Source organism: Melanaphis sacchari, unplaced genomic scaffold (assembly GCF_002803265.2).
Source record: "Melanaphis sacchari strain LSU unplaced genomic scaffold, SCAv2.0 Contig4_pilon_pilon, whole genome shotgun sequence".
Classification (NCBI taxonomy): Eukaryota; Metazoa; Arthropoda; class Insecta; order Hemiptera; family Aphididae; genus Melanaphis; species Melanaphis sacchari.
Genome location: NW_020271335.1, coordinates 881,808 through 908,612, shown reverse-complemented (window position 1 = coordinate 908,612; position 26,805 = coordinate 881,808). Strand labels below are relative to the sequence as shown.

The window sequence follows — 26,805 nt, the reverse complement described above, 5'->3', positions numbered from 1 at the left end:
ATTTTTAAGCTTAATTCATAGATTTGAAACTATATTATCACAGATAGACAATGTTGATAATTATTTAACAACTAATATTTGGGTTAGTTAATTCTAAGTCAAGTTCTAATTGGGTTAGAAATTTAATATGACGTTTTTAGTGCAGAGAGAAATTGATCGGTTATTAGGCAGGTTGATATCAACTATGATATAAATATTTTATGCAATGTGCGAAATGCGAATATATAAGATAACATATACATTTTTTATAGGTTCATTGTGCTAGGACTGTTAATACAACTGTTATTTATAATTTATTATAGTTGAAGGGATGTGGTCGTGTATTCAATACATGAGTTTTAGGTATATATTATATATTTATATGTTAAAATGCATTAAGTTATATGTGTTAACAGTGTATTTGGTTCAGATTTAAATACTAATAATAAATAAAATACAATTAAAAAAATTGTTTAAGATTTATTTACATAATACAGTTATTAACTTTATGATAATAACAAAATATTTATAAATATAATAAAATAAAAAATTAACACACTAAAAATTATACCATAAAATATATGATTATAATATTATGTGAGGCTCAGAGTAAAAATGGATTAAGTAATTAGATACTATAGTTGCATTATTTTATAAATAACTTAGTAATATTCATTTTTTTTTGTTTTTATACCTAGAACTATTTAAATTAAAAGAATTGTATAAAAGTATTTTTGTAATAAATAAAGATTTATTAGATATATCTTTGTAGAATTTTGATTTTTTTGATATACCTTTAAAAACTATTTATTTTCAATAGAAATTATATAAAATAGTATGAGTCATTTAGTTTTTAGTAGATTAAATTCAGATGAAAATAATCAAGTTTTATTTAAGATAAAGAAAAAAATTCCATTTTTATTCTGTTCACCCCTCAAAATGCTGAGCAAAACAATTTCACGCTAAATATAATAAATAATAAATACATAATAATAATAAAATATTTACAATAACTTAATTATTAAGTAAAAATGCCAACGGGTGTTGTTAATCAGATGCAAATATAGTATAATATACTATATAACTATTGTTAACAATAGTATGTATTTATTTAAAATAAGATATTCGTTTGCATGAATGTACATATTTCGCCTATACGAAACGCCGTGTAATAAATACAACTTGAATAAATATTAAGAATTTTATTTATAAATCACAAAAAATTTTGGTTTTACTAGATAATAAAATTTGTTAGATTTGTAAATAAGACTTCAACCGTTATTTCGAAAAACTGGCCAATTTCGTGACTACACAATATTAAACTATAATATTAAAATAAATTAAAATATAACAAAATTATCTAGTTTTGATTGCTATCATTCAGTAATTAGATATATATTTACACAACTATAATTAAACTTAAAATCATGCGATTTTAAAGTGGAATAAGATAATGAATTGTCTAATAAAATTAAAAATATGTATGCATCTTGTATTCAAGTCAAATATTTATTGCTGATTTAGATTAATTTAGCACCAATTAAAAAAATAAAAATATTTTCTTAGTTCAAACGCAGTACGATAAAATAATAATAATAATAGTCAATTATATTATGTATACTACCTATAATATTCTTAAGCGTATAAAAATGAAAAAAAAAATATAAATATATATAATTTTAAGTATTAATTGTTATCAGTATTAACCGGGGTATTATATATTACATCATAATAAAGTCAGAGGATTTTTATGCCGCATGGCGATAATATGATGTTCAGAGATGGATTTAGTGTTATGGTGGGCTGACCTAGATAGTTTTATATTTAAGAATCTAAATAATTTATGATAAAATATAAATAGAACATTCATTTATGACGGCTGACTATATTATACTTAGGTAAATTGTATGTTTTTTTTTGTTCATATTAAGCCACTTTAAATTGGAGCGTTAATATTACATTGATTGATTACAATTCAGGACTGTATTTACGAATTTTTCGCAGTTGCAACGAAAATAATCGCCTATTTAACAAAAAAAAAAAGTACTAGTTTTAAAAGATCAATTTTTATGGCAAAATTAATTTATATGTCAAAAAAAGAAAAGAAACAATTACATAATTTGAATTTTCTCCCTGATATTTGTGACACAGACAATATTGTTGTTTAATTACAATATGATATTTTGGTAGCGGAAGTTAGATTTTTTTCGATTATGATTTATTTATTTTTTACTACTGAAAATATTATTATAAATTACGGTAACAAATATGAAAATAATATAATGTTCACCGCAAGAAATCGCCGAGCGGAGTCATGCATAGTGAAAAAAGAAAAAAGAAAATGACAATTAAACGAAAAATTTCCACTCCCCCTAAACATTCTGTAAGCCCAGTTCAACGACCCCTCGTTTTCCCCACGCCAAAATAAAGCCCTGTTAAGTAGTATATAGGTATAAATAGTGCACTAGTATAATCATCCAGAAAAGAAACCGCCGAATAAAGATTAATAAAAGTATATTTCTCTCTTCGGTTCGGCGACGGGTAAGTAAAGAGAAAAATATTTTTCAAACTAAATTCCACCTCCTCTCATCCACCCCCCCCCAATCGATTTAGCCTCACTAAAGTTATGAATAAATGTACGCCGACGACATCGACGACCGACGGCGATAACGATGATTCGAAACGGCGATGGCATCGATCGCGTGATTTATGCGTGTACCGAAAGTCGCGGCGGTCGTCGTCATCGTCGTCGAAGTAAGTGTGTACCATGTACACTTGTATATAGTTGATAATATAATGATATAACGCGTGGATAGTAAACGATACTGTTGATGATATCAATACAGCAGTCGACGATTAGCTGTTTCGTCTGGTCTGGGCGGCGGTCGTCTTGGACGCGATCAGCTTGTTCAGCGCCACGATGCCGGCCAGCGAGTTGTGGATGTAACCGCCGCCGGCGGCGGCCACGCTGTGCTGGTGCGCCTGCACGGACATCATCTTTTGCGTCTCCCGCCTCACCTGGTACTTGTGCAACTGGAACCCGGCCACCACGACGGACACGATCGCCGAGCCCGCGAACATGACGAACAGCGCGCCGAACCCGTGCACGGGCATGCATATGCCGTACACCACGTCCTCGCGGATCCGCCCCTGGAAAATGGTCACCGCCTCGCCGTCCGCCTTGGTGTCCGGCGTGAACGCCAGGTCCGATTGCGATATGACGTCGTACAGCCCGCTGACGCCCACGTCCGCGTTGCCCGCGTCCGACACGTTCATTGAACGCCGGCGCCGGCGCCTCTGCTGCTGCGCCGAGCTCGCGGCCGTCTGATCGCCCGCTGTCCCGTTGTCCGCCGCGGATGACGCCGGCGGCTGCTTGTCGTCGCCGGTCGACGACGGTTCGGCCGCGGCGTCGTCGTCCAGGTTTCGTGGCCCGTGCGGGAAGCCGTCCCGGTTGAATGTCTCCTGAAAAAAATCCTTTTCGTTTGAAATCGCGTCGATTTGTTCTGCTTGTTTATTATTATTATTATTATTATAATATATTTTTTTTTGATTTATAAATAAAACTCAATCGCATCCCCGAATAATTTTCATTTCACATTTGTATGTAAACTGTATTTTTGCTCCGGGATAATTGTAATCGTTTTCATTAAACTCGACCAGTCGAACTTTATTAATTATAACGTCTTGACATCAATAATAATTTAAAGTCGACGTAGTACCTATGCGTATTTTGATTATATTATATGTAATTATGAATGGTATTTTAACGTTTTCAAATAGGTTTTTTTTTTGAAGACAAAAAAAAAATTATTAGGTAGCTACTTATATCAAAACTATTAATAATAACTAAAATAATTTTAAATGTGATAAAATGCACGTTATGTCAAAATATGCTAAAATATTCCCAATGATTTTGAAATACGCAAATGTTCGAAATAAAGTTTCGTTTATCGAATCCTGACGTATAGAACTTTTAAGCATCATACACGCATGATATAACATACAATATAAATTATGAATTTGCTAAAATTAAGTGTCCTGCTTATATTTCAGCGTCCCTACGAAAAATTCATGTGACGTCACTGTACAGTGAACAACCACAGAACATCAATCATAATAAACACATATATTTAAAACAGTAAGTGGTAAAATAGAGAAAATATTTGTTTTGATACCGTACCTTGTTTTGACCTGATAACGGTTTGTTGTGACTGGTGGTATCGTATGGAGTGTGGATCTGTGCTTGAGCACTCGGCTGATCCGTGTTGACTACGACCGTTTGAACATAATCTAACCGATCGTTCTGTTGATCTTTTCTATCCACTGCCCCGTATTGTAGCTGATGTTGCTGATGCTGCTGCTGCTGATGGAATAAATGTCCGGCCGATGTCCGTTCATCCGTTTGACAGTGGTCCAGACAACCGTGTCGACAGATTTCCACTTTGCACCGAATATGCACGCTGAGTGCATCCGGAAATTTGAAAGCGTGGAAGAATGCATAAGTTATGACGGACGCCCTTTCATCTGAAGTCCTGGCTTTCAGGAATCCGCTGATCATTTTCGGTCTTAATACACATCCCTGGTCGTCTGTCAACTGTATGACGTGTCCACCACCATCGGACGCGGCGCAAGATTTTACTCTCATGTCGAATTCACCTGCGGAGGCATAACAATACAAAGGTTTATAACATAATCAAAGATTTTTTTATTATTGGTACACTAATAATACTATAATATATTTATGCGGTTGTGTGCTCTATGGCCGTACTATATTTTAAGACGCTCTGCTATATAAACACAGAATGCGCGTAACACCGAAAAACTTGTCCCATTATCGGATATCGCTCAATAGTATATTGTAAATTCCGATTTCATTATTTTTTATTTAAAAAAATAATACAAAGATTCATTATTTTTAAGGCCTTAGGACATATTATAGCCTTAAAAATACATTAAAAAAACTTTTCTATTTACTGTTAAATGTTTTTGATAATGTTTGAAAACATTAATAAACCAATTTCAATATATAACTACATTAAAAAATATAATTATTTCATTTTAATGTTTAAATTTTAAATAAATTGGTAATTTCCAAAATTCTTTATACATTATATTAAAGGTATTAACACTGCATTCGGAGAAAGAGGATACATCATTTACAGTTTAGTATGAACTATCATAGTACATTAGTTTACTATTTTAAAATTATAGACTGTTATATTTATGTTTGTATAGTGTTCATTATTACCTCTATAATCATTGATGGCTACTACTAACGTTAACGTAGAACCCAAAGGTACTATACCGCTAACTGGTGGAGCCCATGGGCCTTTTCCGTGTTGTATTTCCATCCAACAATCGACATTATCACCTAGTATTTCAGACAAAAGTTATAAAATGTATTAATAATTAAAATAATTGTATTATGTAGTGTATTATATACGGATATTTAATAGAAGCATATAATAATATATAAACATATAGCATGATGTTGTGAGATTTAATTTTAAATAAGTTCCAAAAACGAATTTAAATGAAGTTTGATTTACAAAACATTTATCAAAATGAAGATCAAATAGTTCCTGCTTACAGTTAAGTACCTACTACGCTCTAATATTTTCTTAATTATATTGCTATTTCTATTACCTCTGAAGTCTAATTGTATAACATCCAGGTCCGCGATGACCATGGGTGGTTTAGATGCGGTCTTCTCGTAATCATTGTACCACTCACACCGCAACCTCTTGGCCTCGTCCCAAACTTCCAGCAGATCCTTATCGTACTGGACGACCACAGTATTCTCATAGAACTGACCGTTGAGGTCAGGTTTAGTGCCACACCGCGCGTACGCTATGCGGAATGTGAAGAATGTCTTGCCGGTGGATGGTGGCACGTATACGCAACGCGGATCAGCGTATTGACCCTTAGACGAAACGATGCCTTCAAAGGGCTGTGTGAACTGCAAGTGCACGTCCATGTGATCCTTGCCACACATCACCTCCAATGACTGGATCACCGGCATACCGTCAGGTCGTTCGAGCGGCCAAATATCGCTGGTACCGCCACCACCTCCACCACCACCTACGCTCATAGCGTTCTGTATCAACTGCAAAATGAAATAAAATCAGTTAAGTGGATGATAGGGCTGATTTAGGTATTTTGAGACTTGAGTCATGGTAGAAAATGTGGCCCATATTAGTCAACATATATTGTATAAAACTATAAACGTTTTCACCACAAAACAAATTGTTTTTACATTTTATGAAAATATGATTTATCGTCAGGGAGGCAACATATATATTACATAATTGGAGGTTCATTTTTGGTCATTAGATAACTGTGATAAAGTGAGCGTGAATAGTGTGATCTATTTGAAGTTAGTTAATCATAGTTTCTTCTTTTCTAATAAGTCTTGGATTTTGTAATCGATTAATATTTTTCTAATTTAATTAAGTTTAGTATCAAGATTTAGCAATTTTCTTATAATATATAGTATATAGATTAATTATTATCATACAAATTTTCTTGCTTCTTTGTATTTACATTTTTTTCTTTAAAATATAATTGTTGTATAGGTATTTTTTTAAGCAGACAAAACATATTTAATTAGATAATTATTGAAAAAATTGTAGGTATAATAATTAGAAGTTTGACAGTGTGCCCAGTGTGATAAGTGATAACACTGATAACTTATTTAGTATACGCAATAATTGACAATTGTAGATATCGTATTAGAAAGATTCTACATATGATATAATATATCTGTTATTTGGCAGTTCAAATAATTTGTAAGCAAAATAAAGTTGTTATCGTCACGAGCGTATTAGTAGTATACCGCTAAAATAATAAATACAAGTAAAAGGTACATTCTAATATTTTGTATTGCTCCATATTATACTACAACGTATTATTAAATAAACGCTGTATATATATATATTTGGACTAATTAATACAACTAGGATGCAAAGTAGACACTAATTTGATTAAAAGATATTTTTTTCAATTTATTTAATATAAATTATAAAATAATTTAGGTTAAACAAAACTTAAATAAGATTGTATATTTTAGTTTTTAAGTGCTTTTAAAAATACAAAATTACTGTCAAATTAAGCTACGTATATAGTAATAAAAAATAATTACATTATAAAATAGCCATGTTATGCTCTGTTTAATTATAATTATCAAAATTAGTATACGATAAATAATTGTGAGTGACAATTAAATAATAACAATTATGTAAATTATTATGTACAGTTTTACATACTAAATTATTCTCTTTTACTAATATTACGATGTTAATATTATTTTTGCACATTCTACTCGTATTATTTTAAGTGATGAAAAATATGGAACATCGTTGCCAGTATTTTTTAAAGACTATTAATTGAACACTGCGTTTAATTTATGCTATAATATACATTAAAAAAAATAAAAACAACTCAATAATCAACTGTTGTATACGCAAACAAGAATACTAATGAATAAGAAACTTTGATATGGTCTAATTTAATCTAAAAACAAAGAACAATTAACTTTTGTAGTATTATTGGTGGAATAAAATAATTTTATATTATGTGTTTCGTACCCTATAGGTACACCCTTATTAGCATATTTTTACTTTGAAGTAACCATTTATAATTTATTTAAAAATGACTTTTACGCTTTTGACTTCTTTTAATGTTAATTATTTGAAGTGAAACAAAAAAAAAAAAAAAAATTATTAATAAGATGAGCATTTTTGTATTCAATTATCATAAAATGTTTGTATAACATTGATATATTTTAAATAGTATATTATATATTTGTTATTATTGTTCTGATGTAAACAAATTCATTTTAGTTCTCATGAAATACAAAGAATAGATTTAAGTGACTATTAAAGCATGTTACAATTAGTAATTTATATCTTCTGATTCGTGTCAGTATTTGCTACGGGTATACCTACATAATGTATTATATACATTATACATAAATGTTTCACATACCTATATAAAAGAATATGATGAATAGATTTGATTATACGTAAAGTAGAACAGGATTATTTTGTAAAGGTAAAACGAATAATATACGTGATCGATGAAAATGTGTGATTTGAATTTTAAAAAGTACAATCGTAATACAATTTAATGTTATGTTTGCAATAATAGAATATGCATAATAGATCATTGATAAAAATCAAATTTCATTTATCAATAAAACTTTACAATAGTAAAACCATATGTTAATATGGAAGTCTTTATCTATAGAAATAACTTTAATTTTTAAAAGTGAAAGAAATGTTTTATTATTTTCTATTTTAAGTTCTACATTTTTTTTTTTTTTTTTTTATATAGCATAAATAATTAAATAGTATAATTCTATACTCAGAAATTTGTTACAATAAAGAATAAACTCCACAATTATAAAAAATATATCTAATTGATTACAGGTACTTATAATTATTATTAATCATCTAAAAATCAATATATAATTGGTTTAAGATAACGTTTAAATTACATTTTTTTTTCATTTTACTCTCTAATATATAATATTATTATCGTCGGTTTTGATCGGATATTTAGATACTAAAAATACACATAATATACATTGTGTTTGACTATAGCTGTGATCAAATATCATCATCATATTTCCATTAGTTATAAACAGTTGTTAGTAATAGTACTTACTCAATAGATAAATAAAAATGTTCAAATATTTTTATGTTTTTATTACTGTGTGTATATGGTTTTTATAAAGAAGTTACTTATATTCTATTACACTTGATCGTTCATTAACCTCATCTAGATCTAGATCTAGATTTACTGTCTACCTACTAAAGTATATTAAATATTATATGTTTAATATAATATAATTATATATCTAAAATCTATATAGATGTATAATAAAATGTATTTTATTTTTTATTTTTATAATAATATCTTAAACTATAAAATTAAAGTATAAAGTATGTGAGTAATTGAAATTAATTTAAGTATATATCAATTGTTAGGTAGGTATTTACGTTAAATTTGAAAGACAGGCCACTTTAATAATTGATGGTATTTTTAACACAATGATTTTTTTTGCTAATTAACGTGAAATTAATTTGTCTGAAATTTATATAATCTTTCATATCAAGTTTTATGAAAAAAAATGTGGTAATATTGGTAAAAATTTAATTACGTGTATGTAGTAATAATCTTTATGGAGTACGGAATTTTTAAATACAAAACGCTTGTATTTGAATAAGCTTCATAAAAAAAAATGTCACATAACTAAATAATAATTAAATATTATCGTTAAAATAACTTAAAAATCGAATATAATATAGAAAATTGCTAAGGATTAAGGAGTGTGTATAATATAATATGATTAGTTAACAAACTAAACTTGTTATAAAAATATCATTGTTAAATTTAAAATAAATATTTTCCATGGAAAATAAAAAACTTAACTAATTAACGATATCATCGTTCGTCGTCCTTTAAATAAATTTTATTTTATTAAATACAACTGTGAAATTTGTATAATTTGGTAAAAAAGCACAAAAATGAAATGTTATCGTTAATAAACACCATATAAAATTATATTTTATCCGTACATTTACGCAAGTTGAAAATAATAGTAAAAAAATGTATTATTTATAATAACGAGAAAATTATATCAATTATAAATATTGAAGAACTTGATTTTACACGTTTTTTGATGTTGTTTATCTCTTTTAACCTATATGTCTAGGTAAAAACATATAAACGATGTGTATACATATTATAAACACGGTTTTTGTATTTATTAGGTACTAAAAATATTCTTTACAAAATTAACGGTCTTCTAAAATATGTATATAGAAAACAATATCATTAACCATACAGTTTAAAATTAAATACTTAATGCGAGTACATTACTATTATTACTACCTCATTATAAATTGCTTTATGAATTAGAAACGAAATACGGATTTTTAAGCATTATGATTTTGGTTCTAGTCTTTGGTATAATATTAATTATATAATCTTGTTTCGATTTAAACATAGAACTGATATATATTCGTTCCGGTGAATTAATACATAATGACGTTTTAGTACGAAAAAATTGTGTATAATTATAAATATTAAATTTTTTTATATTGCACAGCGTGTCGAATACAATTCTATTTAGTATTATTGTATATTATTTCTATATACTATTATACCTTTAATATATTATACTCTATACATATTATATTATTATATCCTATGAATGTTTATAATTTAGACAGATTATAACGATAATAATATTATTTACAATATTCTGTAGATAGATCATAATAATAATAATAATAATAATAATATATAATATATTATTAATTATTTATAAAAGTATTCAAATATACATTATTATTATAATTTCAAACATAAAATATTATATTAACATTACAAAATATGTTTTTTTTAATGAAAATATTTAAATAAATCTCGATAATATCATTTTTTTAAAACACGCATGCAGTACATAACACTGCAGGTTATTGAATTTCCATGACTATTATACTTGGTTAAGTATATCATTATTGGAAAATTAGCACATAAAAAAAACCAGTAGTCTGTTTCTTGGTTTCGAGCGTATGAAATCATTAATACGATATATATAATATGTATAATGTATATACATAAATATATACCAATTGAATGTTAAAATAATACATCGCGCGTGTGCTTACATTCTTCGTGTACATAGCGAGTTCATATAATTGGCAAACGTTAATTATTAATAACTGCAGGAAAAGAAAGCTGACAATTTGTATTCGTTTGGAACGCGCAACGAGTGTTATTATACGTGTATACAATAATTATATTGTATTGATATTATCGAGTATGATTCGACTTCGTATACGAAATAATTTTTAAAGTGCGACGTTCAGGCGAACGGCCGTTGAAAAATGTACACCGAACGGGCCGATTAGCGTATAGCAGATGCGCATAATATCGTTTTTTCTGTGGAGCATTTTATAAATACCTATATAACTGCAGTGTTTTCCGTCAGTATTTATAATTTAATATGCTATACATTATAAATTTTGTAATAATTTACTAAAACATTTCAACCTAGTATAAAAGTCTTATAGTTTATTCTCTCCGTGGCGTATAAATCACGATAGCAGAAGCTTAACGTACGCTATTGACGGTCACAACTTGCACTGAACGAACGTATCTATGTAACATAATATCTTATAAACACAGCGGAAAAAAAAATAAAAAAGAAGAAAAAAAACTTAACACAGAATATACGTATATTACAGTCATTGCTTAATATAGGGAGTACATGAAAACCAGTTGTGTGTGTTTCATTCAAAACCAACGGTATACCAGTTTAGGTAACCAGTAAAGCACGTGACTTGAACCGCCTGCTTATGACCTCACAAGAAGGAGGAAATCAACCCCACGTCCATTGACTAACCTAACCGAAGACAATGGTAACAAAATATAATTATCAACGATCAACGTACATTGATGGAACGTATCTGGTATACAAATACAATATTATATATTATGTTTCATGTGTCCGTTATTGTTGCGATTATCAGGATCCTTTGTGACCACGTAATTTGCAGTGGCTGATAATATCTCAGAGTGGCTATATTACAAATAACGTAATATTTATAAAATTATAATTGTTGAAAATTATTACCGTTGTCTCTACAATATAGTAATACTTACATAAAATATGTATAAAGTATACATGTATTGTTTAATTGAATATAATTGTCATCGTCTACCTACGTGTGACTGCTGTAATGAACGACTACGGACGCTTTTTGTCGAGATATTATTTTATTGTGAAACCGTCCCAATAAACAGTTTTGCGAAACAAAAGACAGAAAATTGCGCGCGTGTACTACATAATGTATGTACGACAAATTTTACCAGTCGAGGGTAATTATTATTGTTTTAATAAGTTATTCGTTGTTGTTTGGATTTAGAGAGGGGTAGAGAAACGACCTATAACTACGATGATGTAGCATATACTTATATGGGCATTAATGAGTTAAAAAGGTTAAATTGCTTTATTTATAACTTTACAAAACGAGTTAATTTTTTTTTTTTAAAGTGACTTCAAAATATTAGTAATTGTTTAAAAGTTCTTCCGTGATATGCAGTTACTAATCAGTCGATTCATTTTATTGTCATTAAGTTAATATTTTTAGTATGACTTCTATTAAAAGGATCAACATGAAAGATCTTCTTTTCTGTTATATTTTCTGTTAACTACTTTAGTATAAACTATTTATACTTCAATTCCTTTTTTGTTTTTGTGTATATTGCATACAATTTTATTAAATTTGCTTGATGTGTTTTAGCATTGATTCTAAGTATTTAGTTAAAAAAAAAAAAAAATAGTCAATTTGTCTAGCTTTGCATGTAAATATAGACGTGTATTTTAGACTATAATATACATTTGTATATATAAATATATAACGGTATGATACGATGGACGTTCTAGACGCGCAGTCATAAAAATAATAATACAATTCAATATTGTATACTACACTGACGGCTTTACGAATAAAGACACACATCGTATCATATATTATTTAGCGTACAGTAGGTGGTTAGGTTAGACTTATAATAGCTCATCTACTCACATAGATATCTATATATTATTATTACCTATATCTACCATCGAGTTGTACGTATAGAATATCGCGCGTAATCGGTTGTACGAAATCAGATATCATCATATTATATTATTATTATTATTATAAGTACATCGTAGAAAAACAACGGTGAAGAGGAAACGAGCGCCGAGGGAACAATAACGCCCGGGCGTATAATATAACCTGCCGAATGATATAGTGTAATTATATTATTAAAACTCGCCGTGTTTTAGAACTTGAAAAAAAACCAGTAATATAAAAAAAAAATGTTTATGTAAATTTAGATATTATGTATTTATGTTAAACGTCGTCCGCTAGTTTTTTCTTACTTACCACTGCTGTTTTATAAAACAATATTATTACGCTATTTTAATGGGACGCATCGCGTTTCATGGACATACCTACCAGTTTCAAAAGTTATTAAGTGCGTGTATTATATGCGCAGACGAGCGCATCCACATACAAATATTATAAATATGCTGTGTTAGGGTTCTTCGGTTGGCGTGTTAGTGGCGTGTATGTCTTTGACCCGACGTGACATTTCGACTATTTAGCTCAAGACCTTCAAGACTTATGCGCGAAAAACGGTATCGCCGGATCGCGTTCGACGGTGGCGCACAGTTGTTTACACAAACGATCGGTATAATAATCACTATAACGGGCGATTTTGGTTAATACTCCGCCAGGAAATGTTATATAATTTCATATAATATGGTGATAGACCCGTTTTTCTACCATACCCAAAATACGTACTTACGGTAAAAAAATTCCATCTCGAAAACATGTGACTATATTATAGCCATTATAGTATGCAAGCGGGTATAGGTATATAATATACATTATACATTAACAGGTCATATATATACTTTATACCTACATACATATAAATACAGTCCAACTTACCTACCCAAATTACATATTTATATATAAAAGCTGATATATTTGACGAAAGACATTCGTTGCTTAAAAAAACTATTGACGGTTTTGGGAAAAAAATTATTTTTACTATTTTTTATAGTTATAGTATTTTTTTTCATTTTTTGATTATTTTAACGATAATACTCATTTTAACTTCTTGTTCCAGGATCTTATTCGGAATACTTCGATACATAAAAATCGAATTTTTGATGAGTAGGTACAGTTTATGAAACATAAGTATTTAAAATTAAGATGAGCAGAATAAAGTAATACTATATAGCTATATAGGAGTATAAATGTAGTGCAAATGTAAATGTTAGTATAAGTGTTATTTTATTTAAACTTAAAATAATAATGAGTATATAACTAATAAACTGCTAGTCCAAAATTAATATAGAACGAAATACTCCGAATAATATTCTGTTTCGAAATAAAAAATAAAAAATGTATACTGTCATTCAAAAAGTGAAACAATTTAAAAATTATTAAAAAAATAGTAAAAGATATAAATTTTTCAAAAAAAAAAATTTTGTAATGATTTAAAATTTTAAATGAAAGAAAATATTATATTTTTATTTTCGAAAACAATTGTGTTTCCTGAAATAATGAGTGTTTTGTCAAATGGATCCTTCCGTACATAAATGTACGAGTAAGAAGATGTATGCGTAACGCATATGGTGTGTACACCAACTAGAATTTAGATGACTAGGTAATATATACCTACCTGCTGCATGAGTATAATTGACGATATATTATGTATACTATACGCCAATACAAAGAACAATATTATATTAAATCCTTCTTTTAACGTATTATACGGAACTAATATTTCGCAATCAGCTTTAAAATGCAACGAATTTTAGTATGCATATTGAAAATTAATTTGTAACAATACCTATTTGATTTTTTTGAATAAATTATTTATCTATATACTATTCACTTTTAAAAATAAAAAATATCTTAGATTTTTACTATGTGTATATGCATTTATTTTTTTCATGAAAATGTTACTGTTTTACTAGATATTATTGAGCTGCAAGTAGACTAGTCTCACCGATTTGCTCAAATGTAGTCTATTCGTTATTTACACATGGTTTTATTAATAAACTGAGTAAACATAATTTTGTAATTATAAAATTGTTTGTAAAATATTATTCAATAATCAGTAATTACTATTGATTTTGACATTTTGTAGAAATTATCTTTGTTTTAAAATAAAAAATATTATACACATAATCATACTTTTTTAGATAATTAAGCGGGAAAAATTGTTCGTAAGATTTAAAGTATTTAAAATATCAAATCCAATTTTAATACATAAAAGTTCGTGGAATCAATAGTTTAATTTTTGTACCTAAGTATAGAAAATGTAATATAATATTTCTTATGAGTTGATATTTTCAAAATTAAAAAAAATATTAACAACATGCGCATCCTAAAACACTATGGATGCCAATAGTGACAATAATTATTGTCCACTACAATAATATTGTATTCTTAAAAATTTCTGGTTTGTAACGTATGTAGATTCAAATAAAAAATTTTAATTATAAAATAAAATATTATTTATTTCAGTATTTATATCTATATTTTGAAGCTTCTAAGGTATTCGATGAGGTAAAAATCTAAAGATCATATTGGTAGCTTATATAATATACCTTAAAGGTTCATCGTGCATACCCTTCAACTAAGATCCTAATTCGCTGTATTATTTTTCTTGAAAATACTCGTATCTTTGGTTTACTTTACACGTATCTAACAATAATATATTGTAAAATCCCCGAGATTCTTAGTGTATTATCTGTGGTACCACAATGTTAAGTACCTTAACTTACGTACGACGTGCAGTTGTGCGACGTTTCGGTTTGATAGTAATGTGTATAGAATTTTCGCATTTAAAATAACAACAACAACGACAACAAAATAATAATGAATCGTGCATTTGTAGGTAATGGTAGCTGATAAGTATAGCATCGTTGTTAATACACACACGATGATATAATATAATAATGTAACATTTATATTATATGAGTAGCCGAGTAGGTACTTACAGAAAATGTGAGGATCCACCACGTGGGCCATGCGGCAGAAGTCTTGTCACCCATCGCTAGCATCACTCTGCGAACAAAATAAAAATAACAAAAATCAAAAATAACGTTTAGAGGCGGTGGCTTAGGCATAATTATCGTGATACTATATCATCACTATTATTATTATTATTTTTTTTTAAATGACACAAACGTCAATCGGAGAGCTGAGTGCTATACTGTGATTATCATACTGCTAAATTTGCGCGGGTGAATAATATAAAATAATATATTTTATATTTTAACATTATATTATAATATGTTTTATACATTTAGGATTGTAACATTTCAACAGTTTTATATTCATTTTATTTATTTGAAAAATAAGAATAAATCATAAATTAAAAAAAAAAAAACCAAAAAAAAAATGTCTGAATATCAATAATTCTATAGTTGTACCTAAAACAATATAAAATATTATGTAAAGTATACGTTTCCTTTTTGTATGATACAAAGAACCGTTTATATACAATTATGTAGAATTTGCCTTAACAAGTTAAACATTGATGTCAAAAGGTTAAATATTATTAAATAATTTCATAAGGTAAGTTACAAATTCATGACTTTATAAAACATTTATGAACTAAATAAGAAATAGACGATTATATATTTATATACATATTATTTGGTATGTGTAACTAATTAATTATCAATTATTTTGATTAATTAGCAAAAAACTCAATAAGCACTAGAATGCATTTATAAAAATTACTAACTAAATTTTGTTTTGATTCAAAAATCATACTACCGAAAAATAAAGAGTTAAAGAATTATCCGTTGGATGAGACAACTATAATTACTGTTGGACATATTATAAGTAACAACTCATAACAAAGCTAATTTCTAAACCACGTCTATTAACGTTGAAATAAATCGTTCATTATCAACGTTTACTAATTTACTATGTTTGTAAAAACTAATCTACACTATAGTTGTCCATATCAGATTACGTATAAAAAAGTCTTCATTGGTCTAATTGACATTTTCAATTTTGAGACATTTTAAATTCCAATTCCTAAACGTGTTTATTGCGTTCTATCATCGTTCGTTCGTATTCACATACAAAATATATTGTAACAGTGCATATACAATACGTCAATACGTGTCCACAATAACAGTAATAATAATAATAATAATAATAATAATAATAATAATAATGATAATAATATGATACGCGGCCGCGCCGTCGCGCGCGGATTTGTCGCACTCGTTAAAAACAGATAATTGTAAAAACCGTGAGCTTGCGCGGCCAGTCATTTCGACGGCCGCGACAGTGACGGTGGCGACGACGACGACGACGACGACGACTACGACTACGATTGTTTCCCCTCATCCCGCGGCAGCACGCCGCGCCGAGTATATATTATTATTATTACCTATAAACATATTATGAGGTACAACCGCGCGAGCCGTACACAGGTTAGACGGCGGCGGATATGGCGCGCGAGACGTTTTTAACTGTAAAAGAGATAAAAGAAATAAAAAATAATAATATTAAATATAAATATATATATGTGTATATATATAGTTGTAGAAAAAAATCGCGTAGACGGTATTGGACGGAAGTGGTGGAGGCGACGGCGGTGGAGGGTATTCACACTGACACCTGCGCGTGTACGGCGAACGGGCGCGGGGGACGGGGCCGGCGAGGATGGCGACAGCCGTAATACGTGCCATCAGTACGTAATTAAGTCCGTGTCCAGCCCGTCTGCAGTGCTGCATGTACACCGCTTGTTCCCGGAATCGTTTGCGCGACGATATTATAACCGCGAGCTCGCGGTTTTTTCCATTTTTTTTTTTTTTTTTTTTGCTTTTCTATAATTATTATTATTTTTTTTTTAATTTCTATATAACGACGTTCATGTATAATAATATATAATACATACTACTGACAAACCGCGCACTGGTCGAGAATTTATTTTCCCTATTTTTATGTGTACAATATCTACACTATACGCGGTATATACAACATTCACACGTATTATAATAATATGTTTTATATGGGTAGGCAGGTTAGGCTAGGTTAGGTGGTCAGGTTAGGCTAGGTTATAGCAATACGAGTCTATTCGCCGTTTTATTGTAAAATTTAATAATGTATGCGTCAAGATATAGAGATAGAACACACGCGTGGAAAACCACGTCCGGCCAAAGTCATCTACAATTTATAAAATACACGCAGGTACCTCCTAGGTATATTATACGTATATATATATAATATTGTGCTCACTCTCAGTACTGTTACACGCATAAATGCATATTTTATTGTTATGGGACGTGGTATATATTATGTATAAATAATTATACTCGTTGACGATCGCCATAACTAGTATATATGCTTATTAAATAACCTAACATGCCACGGACACACATACTCGTAGTATATATTATATACCCATAGGTAATTAATATAAACTAAATATTAACCAACCGAATAAATGTTGAATATTGTCGGATATTTATGGTGTCCACGTGAGCTATATCTACATCATAATTTGTGTATATACATAGGTGTATACAATAACCTGCAGTTGCTTAGCACTTGGCATATTTTTTTGTAGATTAGTGCCAATTTTTTCTCCACAGATTTTAACTCAAATTTTTACGACCGTTAATATTGTATACCTATGTTAATTCATTCCAAACATTTTCGTTTAAACAGCTTGTATAATCTAATATGAGTCGTATTAACATTGAATTTGTCGTGAATAATTTTACGCCAATGTGCAGCATTAATTCTAATAGAAATCAACTTATCCAGAAAACATATCTTATTAATTGATTTTATAATTTTTTACTGTATTGCATTGAAATAGGCGTATAAATTAATACTTAATTATGTGTTTAGTAGTAATACAAAATTTGAATTTTTGAATATATCGAATTAATTAACTAAAGTTTTCATATTTCTGGGATGATTAATGAGTTTATACAAATCGTTGTTATATTGTTCATTGATAAATTATTATTGAATATCGCTGCCATAGTTATAAATCTATAAGACTAATTAATTATTGTAGTTAGGTAAGTATTTTTATTTATACAATTTTTGTTAATGTTCTTTAAATTTGAAAAAATATGAATTTTACTTGAAACAAAATACTGTAAAAAATAATTCTGTTAAATATCCTATTAATACAGAAAATGAAAATTTGATCAAATTACTACCCATCTAACAACATTTGAATACAATTTTTAATATTAAAATATAATATATTCGATAATTTTTTTGTCTTTAAAACTCGTTTTATTAAATTAAGGACTGAAAATTTGGTAGTTTTTAACAGAATATGTGTTAAGAAAATAATATATTATGTAATCAATATTGAATGATTTGAATATAATATAACTAATATATAATGTACTTATCTATAAATATTACTAAACATTAATTTTTTTATTTTTGGAAAAACGTTTTTTTGCGTTTATACAGATTATAGTAGGTTAACTTTGTACGGCTGTGTCGGAATTTGTGTGAATAAAAAAATGTGAGAAAAATATATAAAAGTATGTTTTGAATGAGCGTACAGTGTATACCAATGTGTCCGAGTGATTTTTAGAACATACATGTTTACATTACTCCGTATTATCCATATAAACCATATTATACAGTGTATATTTCAGGCCAACAAATCTGTTCACGCTAATCTCGGCGTTATTATACAATACGAAAATCTAATAATTAATCAGTTTGATTTTTTCCACACACAAAATGACATGACGAAGGCTATCAAGCACAATAATACGTATTATGTATATCAGACAAGTTTCTGCATTTAAAAACCTTCGCACACTTCATTAATTCCATTGAATTAATTATTGATGATTTGATTTCTAAAACCTGTGTCCGTTCGATACTTCGGTGGATATATATTATAACGGGCTTAGTTTAGAGCTTAGACGTTGCAAGAAGTATCAATATAATTAATCTGATATCAATATTTCATCGTAACAATGTGAGTAAACCACTCGTGTGTTCATGCTGTATATAGCAGCCTCCAGAAGTCAATTTTATAACTTTTTGATCATCTCAGCTAAAATTCAGTGGGTAGCGAAATTGTTTACTTATCACGTGGGCAGTATGTAGGTGATTGATCACACGAAAACATAGCATTATATTATGATATTACATTGCGCGTATATGATGTGCAAACAGAGAAACAGCATGTTATAACTCGAAAAACGGAAAACAAAATAAAACGGTTGGTCATAAAACCGCATTTATCAATTATCATTATAATACCTCCGGGATAGGAGGTCGTCAGGTTTTTTTTTTTAATTTTTTACAACTCTGCGGGCTGCGGTAGTTTTGAGATCGTCTATTATTATTTTATTTTATTGCAATTTAACAACGTACCTCGTCGGAACCTCATTCGCGGAAATAACTCGATAACGCGCGCGCGCACGGTCTGCAACTCGCAGTCAATGGATCGACCGTATATCCGGTATATGCCGCGCCGCGAATAGCTTCTATTATGGTAGGTACCTGCAATGTATAATAATATGTGCATCGCTGACGTGGTGCATGAGACATGGGCGTATTATTATTATTTTTTTAATGTCCGTTATCATGTATCTAGTACCTACAGCAATTTTTCTGTCGTGTGATTTACTTTCGTTGATCGCCGACGTCTGCCGTAAGAAATTAAATGAATGGATCGGTCAGGAAAAAAAAGAGAAGATGACCAAATAATAATACGTCTGTGTGTAGCGACGAGGGAACTCGTAGATGATAAGGACGGAGACATATTATATAGTACGTAAAGAAGTGAGGAAACAAGAACGGGTTTTTGTGCAGTCTCCGTTTTAAGCGCGTCGGATAAATTATTAAATCCGCTAAAGATTCTCGGAAAAAAAACGACGTGCATGCGGAAACGAGTCGCTCTTCACAAGGCGTGTCGCGCGATAATGTAGTGCGCGGCATCAATGAGAAGCATTTATCCTGCAAAAAAAGAAAACGATACATATGTGTGCGTGTATAGGATATAATACGTATAGGTAGGTATATCTAGATAATATAATATGAGGAGGACTTTACTTTTTTCTGTCGACAAATTATGGTTTTCTCCGACGATAATATTTTTATTTTGTCATTCATTTTAATCGGATTATACGTATACTGACACATCAATACGCGATATCGGATATACCTGTTGTGTGTACAATATACGTATATATATAAGCATTGTTTATTTCGTTTCGTTTTTCATTTGTGCGGCGTATCGACCTACTTTCAATGGTCGTACGTATCGCTGTACATATGTATGATGTACGCGTATAGAGCTCCCGTCGGTCGGTATCGGTCTGTCGGTCCGTATAGTCGGCCGCACAAATCGCGCACAGCGGCGGCGGGTCCCCATTGTTCGCCCGTGGGCTCATTGTCAGATCCGTCCTGGATTTAATGGATTTTAACATTGCTGTCACGTCGCGACAACGCGCCTGTTTAATAATAACAATAATACATAGTACTTGTATGGCTTATATACGTATATATACACGCGAGTTTGATCCAGCCGGACGTAGAATCGTGCTGCGAGACTGTCAGGCGCGGAGCTGGCACACGAAAAGTGCGCGTGTAGATACACAACATATATACCTATACTAACCTACACTACGTATTATAATGAAAACACACGTTTTACGATCGTGTAAATGTATGAATACGAATAAAATAGGTGCGAGTATAAGCAGCGGATGGTCGCGATTTTATTTTGCAAGGAATGATGTTGTTGGGTTTTAGATTTTCTCATTGGAATGATGTTAATACGATTATGGACCAATGAATTCGTTTTACAGCAATTTGTATTGATGATTGTTAATCTCGACATGTTTGCCGTCTTGTTTCTGGTATAATGAAACAGAGAGAGTAGAGCGTTACTCTATTATATGATTTTGGTACGTTACTACCATCGAAAAGACGATTCAATTTACGATGTATACTATAAAATGTTTATAAATAAGTTGATTGAACATTAGTTATGATCTCCCTTTCCAATATCCAGATAATACCTACGTTGTAAGACAAGTCAAATATCCGATCGAATATCGTCATAAAGTTGTGCTTCAGTCAGTGGCGGATGATGGTCTTACCACGCAGCAGGTGACGTCATCCCAAGAGCGCGCGTGTTTGTAACATTAGACACATACATATTATAATATTATTTGGAAAGCGTGCCCATCAGTCGGTCAAATTCCGGACATTCTTAAAATCAGTATCGGACCTGTTATGAATTTTAAATTAACTGGCGGCTGTGAACCGTCTAAAGTTCTTGCGCGTGCGTTCTTGTGCGTACATGAGCTATATGCAGCACCGGGCGTGTGTTGCACATAATATTATAATGTGGTGGTGTGTGCGGGGCACATTGCGTACGGGAAGGGGGCCCCGGGGCTGACATTATCAAACCTGTCTGATGTCCTAACCGGATTACAGATTACAGGAGACAGCATTTTTTTTTTTTTTACCGAATTCAAAAATATCTAAAATCCCCACCGGAACTCTAATTAATAGACAGATAATACTCATTTTCTTTTCTCAAATATATTTCTTGTATATATAGTAGTCACCGTCGAATATAATACCTACATACATGTTATACATACAAATCCAATTGGACGATTAACTATTGAGGTACAAACTCTCCATTATACAATACATGATAATTTTTTTTCCACTTAACGCACCACGCATTCTTTAGTTTTCTGCCTTATTTTCTAGCCATACACCTATAATATTGACGAAAATAACAACAACAACAACAACAACAACAACAACAATAACAAAGATAAAAAATCCTTCGTGTCGAGTGAGGTATGCGCTTTATTAATTCATTTCACGTATTGAACTCACAGGACCATAAAATATTAGATTTATACGTATGTATATTGTCGGAAACAATTAGGCGGACCGTATATTAAACATTATAGAAATTACGTGCTTTATGCTCTGAAAACATCACACCGGACACGCGTGTGCATGTCTGCGGGTGCAAGTAAGAGCGCGCATATGTATGACTAATAAGTGGAGTCGGAAATGATTACAAGACTGGCAGAAAGTCTTGCGCGTACGGATTACCGCTGGCTGGTCGTAGATATTGTAGCGGACGTATATAATACATTGTCGATTTTTTCTTTCGTATATTTTTCGTCGGCGTGCACCTATACGCCTCGGGCGGATCAGGTAAGTTGATTTAGGTCAGGTGGCACACACATATACAAACGCATGCACACACAAACACACACGCACACGTACACACATACAGTGGCGATCGAGATGGCGAGGAGAGGCAGTGGCAACGAGCACGGCGGCAGTGGGAGAATTATTGGCCTACGAAAGCGTCGCGGGGCGCGCGAGTCTGTATGGCGATCACCGCGGCGGGAGCATTTATAGCCTTGACCCAACGGCATTCTACAACCCGTGAGCCGGCCCGGGCCGGAAGAGAGGTGACCACAGACAGGGCATCGACTCTCAGCACGCACACACACACACACACACACACACACACACGCGTGCGCGCGCACACACACACACACGCACACACACACAATGCGGACGATACATACGCTGTATAGAGTTTTCCCACGGCGCGGCGCACCCTTCAAGAAAACGTGAAGCATCATATACTTGCGGCACAGCTGCTATACAAGCGTACTTGGTGGGAGATGTTATGAGTTTGGCAAACTATTAAAAACTCGTTTTTCTTTTCACATGAATTCCGTCGTTATTATTGCAAAGCGACAAAATATCTCGGCTATTGTTGTTATTCATCATTCTCCATATTATTATTAAGTGTACAAGCCTAGATGCAAAATACGCGATTATGATAATATCGTGCATTCACCGCGCACTGATAGTGTAAACCCCTAACTCACAGGTTGTGGACATTGTCAATTACGTCGATTTGAACCCATTTTTGGGTGATAAAAAAAAAAAAAGAAGGTTTTTTCGAAATTGATTTGGTTGTTTTATAATCCAGTAGGAATTAAAAATATAAAAATTACTATCACCCTGCAACTCTATTTACAAATCAAATACTTTTCACTAGGGGGAGGAGGCGCTCTAATACATCGCTCTTTTTATCCGGAAGAAATTGTGTTTATAATTTTATATGACGTTTCAATAATAGTGTACTGTGTATTCAGTGTATCACTAATACTACTACTACTACTACTACTACTACTACTACTACTACTACTACTACTACTACTACTACTACTACTACTACTACTGCTACTCCTACTACTACTTCTACTACTACTTCTACTACTACTACTACCACTACTATTACTATTACTATTACTAACGAGGTTCGCGCAATTGACTTGTAATTTGTAAATAAAATATTAAGTGTAATGATGGTGTATACTCTGGTACACAAAGTGGGTTGGACCGCAGATGTGTGGCTAACCGCAATGGTCAATTTTAAAGGATTAGCTATAATAAAATATAATGGTTTGTCGTTCGAGGTTTGCTGAAATTTAAGTTTAAAAGCGCTATAGCGTGTAAACTACATTATTTTCTCGTTAATTCGTCTATTCGATTGCAAGCTTTGATATCGATCGATAATATATTATATTAACGAGTTTCGACGTAGTTGCATCAATACCTATTCGTATAACTGGATAATTTACAATTTACTTAATTTACGAAACCGATATTGTCGTAGATTTGTTATGCGAGTTCGAATATTACAATGAGATAATGTTTGATATTTTTGGTTTGGTTTCAGTTTTAGGTGTAAGTATGCACCAATAAGTAATATATAAATATTAATATATTATATACCGTGAGAGCTTATAAACATAATAATACATAATATTATGTGGGTAGTAATGGAAACGCGTTATGATCATTGATCATTGAAACCGCAGTCAATTAACCAGTATTGCTATGCAGCGTAAATCACATAAATCAAAAACTCACATTATAACTTTAAGCCGTGTTCTAATAATAATAAAATATATCCGTGTTATTCGAATCGCTGTAGTAGGTATCCGGCAACACGTCACTACTCACTACTGCAGAGATACATACGTGTAACGGAATGTGTACACAATAAAAGTAACACGCCAATTAGTCGTGTGTCTATTAGTAGCCGGTATATCATGTGTATATAATATAATTCAATATAAAATATTATACCTACCTATATAACAGTTTTAGTAGTGGGTATCCAATGCTGGAGAAGAGCACATAATATTTTGCAATTTCATATAGCACTGTGATGATATTATTATAATGAAATTGGAAAGAAAATATTAATAATTTATTGTCCCGTGGCGAACGAAACATACACTGCAAAGTGAAACCTTGTGACAAACGGTAGGCATACAACATAATATATATTATATAGGTATGCGCATATCGTAATGATAATAAAATTATTAAATATAACGGAACCGGAAAATCTTTCTGAATGTCCTAAAATTGTGTGCGGTATTTATTCAAAAACGGAGAGCGACAAAAATTGACCTCAGACCGCTGTGGTTTCCATTGTCGGGAGCAGGTGCCCGCGGTTAACGTCGAGGGAATTATTGTAAAACGAGGTTGGGATTTTTCTAAAAATCGGACGATTGGTCGATTAAATGGCGTTCTTACGTCGGTGCGACGGTGCCCTCAAATAAACAATCGTCGCGAGGTGCATTATACAGTGGTTAACGATCATCGGTATCCGTGGTAACGCACTGTGCGGCATCAACGTATAAAGCATTGAGAGCTAAGAAAAACATATAACCGGAACGAGGTCGCGAATGTTGTAAATGCGCAAGATGAATCGAAATCGTCAATCAAGAAGACGAAAATCGGTGCGCGATAATAACATATTATAATGTATACCGCGCGTAGATCATATTATTTTGCAATGTTGTATTTGCGGACCCGTCGGGTTCAGATTACGTTTCATACACCTACCTGTATAATATCAATGGATACACACCGCCCTTCTTTCGGACGTATTTATTGCAAATATATATTATTATTTTATTATCACCATCATCATCGTCGAACGTACGCAAGTTTATAGATTTATCATCGCGAACCAGACGCCTCAAAAAACCGTACTTTTGCGCTGGACTCGAGGGCACCTCCCCATATACCGGTGGTGGAGGCGGTGGCGGTGGATGAGCGGTACTATAACAAAACTCTCTCACTCTCTCTCTCTCTCTTTCTATCCTTCTCTGCAGTATATAATATCTATAAATCAGTACACATCTATGAATATATACTTTATATTATAAACGACGTGTGCCCGGCGGCCGCGATAATTGATGACGTAGATCCGCAGCCACGATCAATGATTTCTTTTTCCTAACTTTTGTTTCACTCGCAGCCAACGAATTACGACGAAATACACATAGACGTCGGCTATTTCGGCATGTCTTGTAGAACGTAGTCCTGGACCCCGGTCGCGCCAAGCTACAGGGTTCGTTTTACTGATCACAATAACGTAGGTGTACGATGACGTATAATAATTAATATTATGTGTTTTCGGCAACACCGACGATTTGTCAACAACTCTACTTACGTTTCAATTCGGTGGTACAGTTACGACGACGTTGACGTCTGTGCGGTATCGTATCCGGCGGTACAAACTCTCTTTGCGAGGTCGCTGGTCGCTGTGCTTCGGTCAAACGTTTTTTCGGCCCCCGAAAACGATCATCATATTCCCCGTGTCACGTGTGCAGCAATGTATCGGCTTTTCGTTTACTGGTTTTCCGCACGTCGCCGGTCGCACATTACTGGCGCGTGGGCTGCGGGCTGCGATGACAACCACGCGGATACCGCGGCGGATCGAGACCCGCGGAAGCGAATGACGATCCCGAAATCGGCGAGCCCGACGTCGACGCGCGACGGGAAATCGGAACGCCGACCGGAAAAATGTCTCGGGCGCTGTGCCGGAATCGGCCGGACACTCTAGCGCAATAAATCGACGACGCGGGAACAGCGCTCTGCGTGCGGGATAATCGACAGCAGTTGTCGTACCGGCGATAGCGCGCAATGAGTTTGTGCGATATTTACGCGTGCGTACGATGCGACGTATTATTACTGTGGTAGCAGCGCGGACACCTGTGCTGCGGCGCACGTATTTCGTAGACCCGCGGAGACACACTACTTACTACCGGCGGCCGGTTCTTTGGCGTAACCGACCGGCCGACGCGACGCTGCCGGGAGACCGGGACCGCGACCACGGGCGGCGGCGCGTACGTCCGTTGCC

The 26,805-nt window shown here is 32.1% G+C and overlaps 1 protein-coding gene across 1 annotated transcript; it reads right to left on the bottom strand.

Annotated features, from left to right (window-relative positions):
• Positions 1–1,638: 1,638 nt before the first annotated feature.
• LOC112598884 lies at positions 1,639–26,760 on the bottom strand. Its single transcript, XM_025345543.1, has 6 exons — positions 26,116–26,760; positions 15,563–15,629; positions 5,626–6,085; positions 5,228–5,350; positions 4,160–4,635; positions 1,639–3,441 (listed from the first exon to the last, which is right to left on the bottom strand). The coding sequence occupies exons 2-6, from the start codon at positions 15,623–15,625 to the stop codon at positions 2,836–2,838; spliced, it is 1,728 nt and encodes a 575-aa protein (XP_025201328.1). The 5' UTR covers positions 15,626–15,629; positions 26,116–26,760; the 3' UTR covers positions 1,639–2,835.
• Positions 26,761–26,805: the final 45 nt, after the last annotated feature.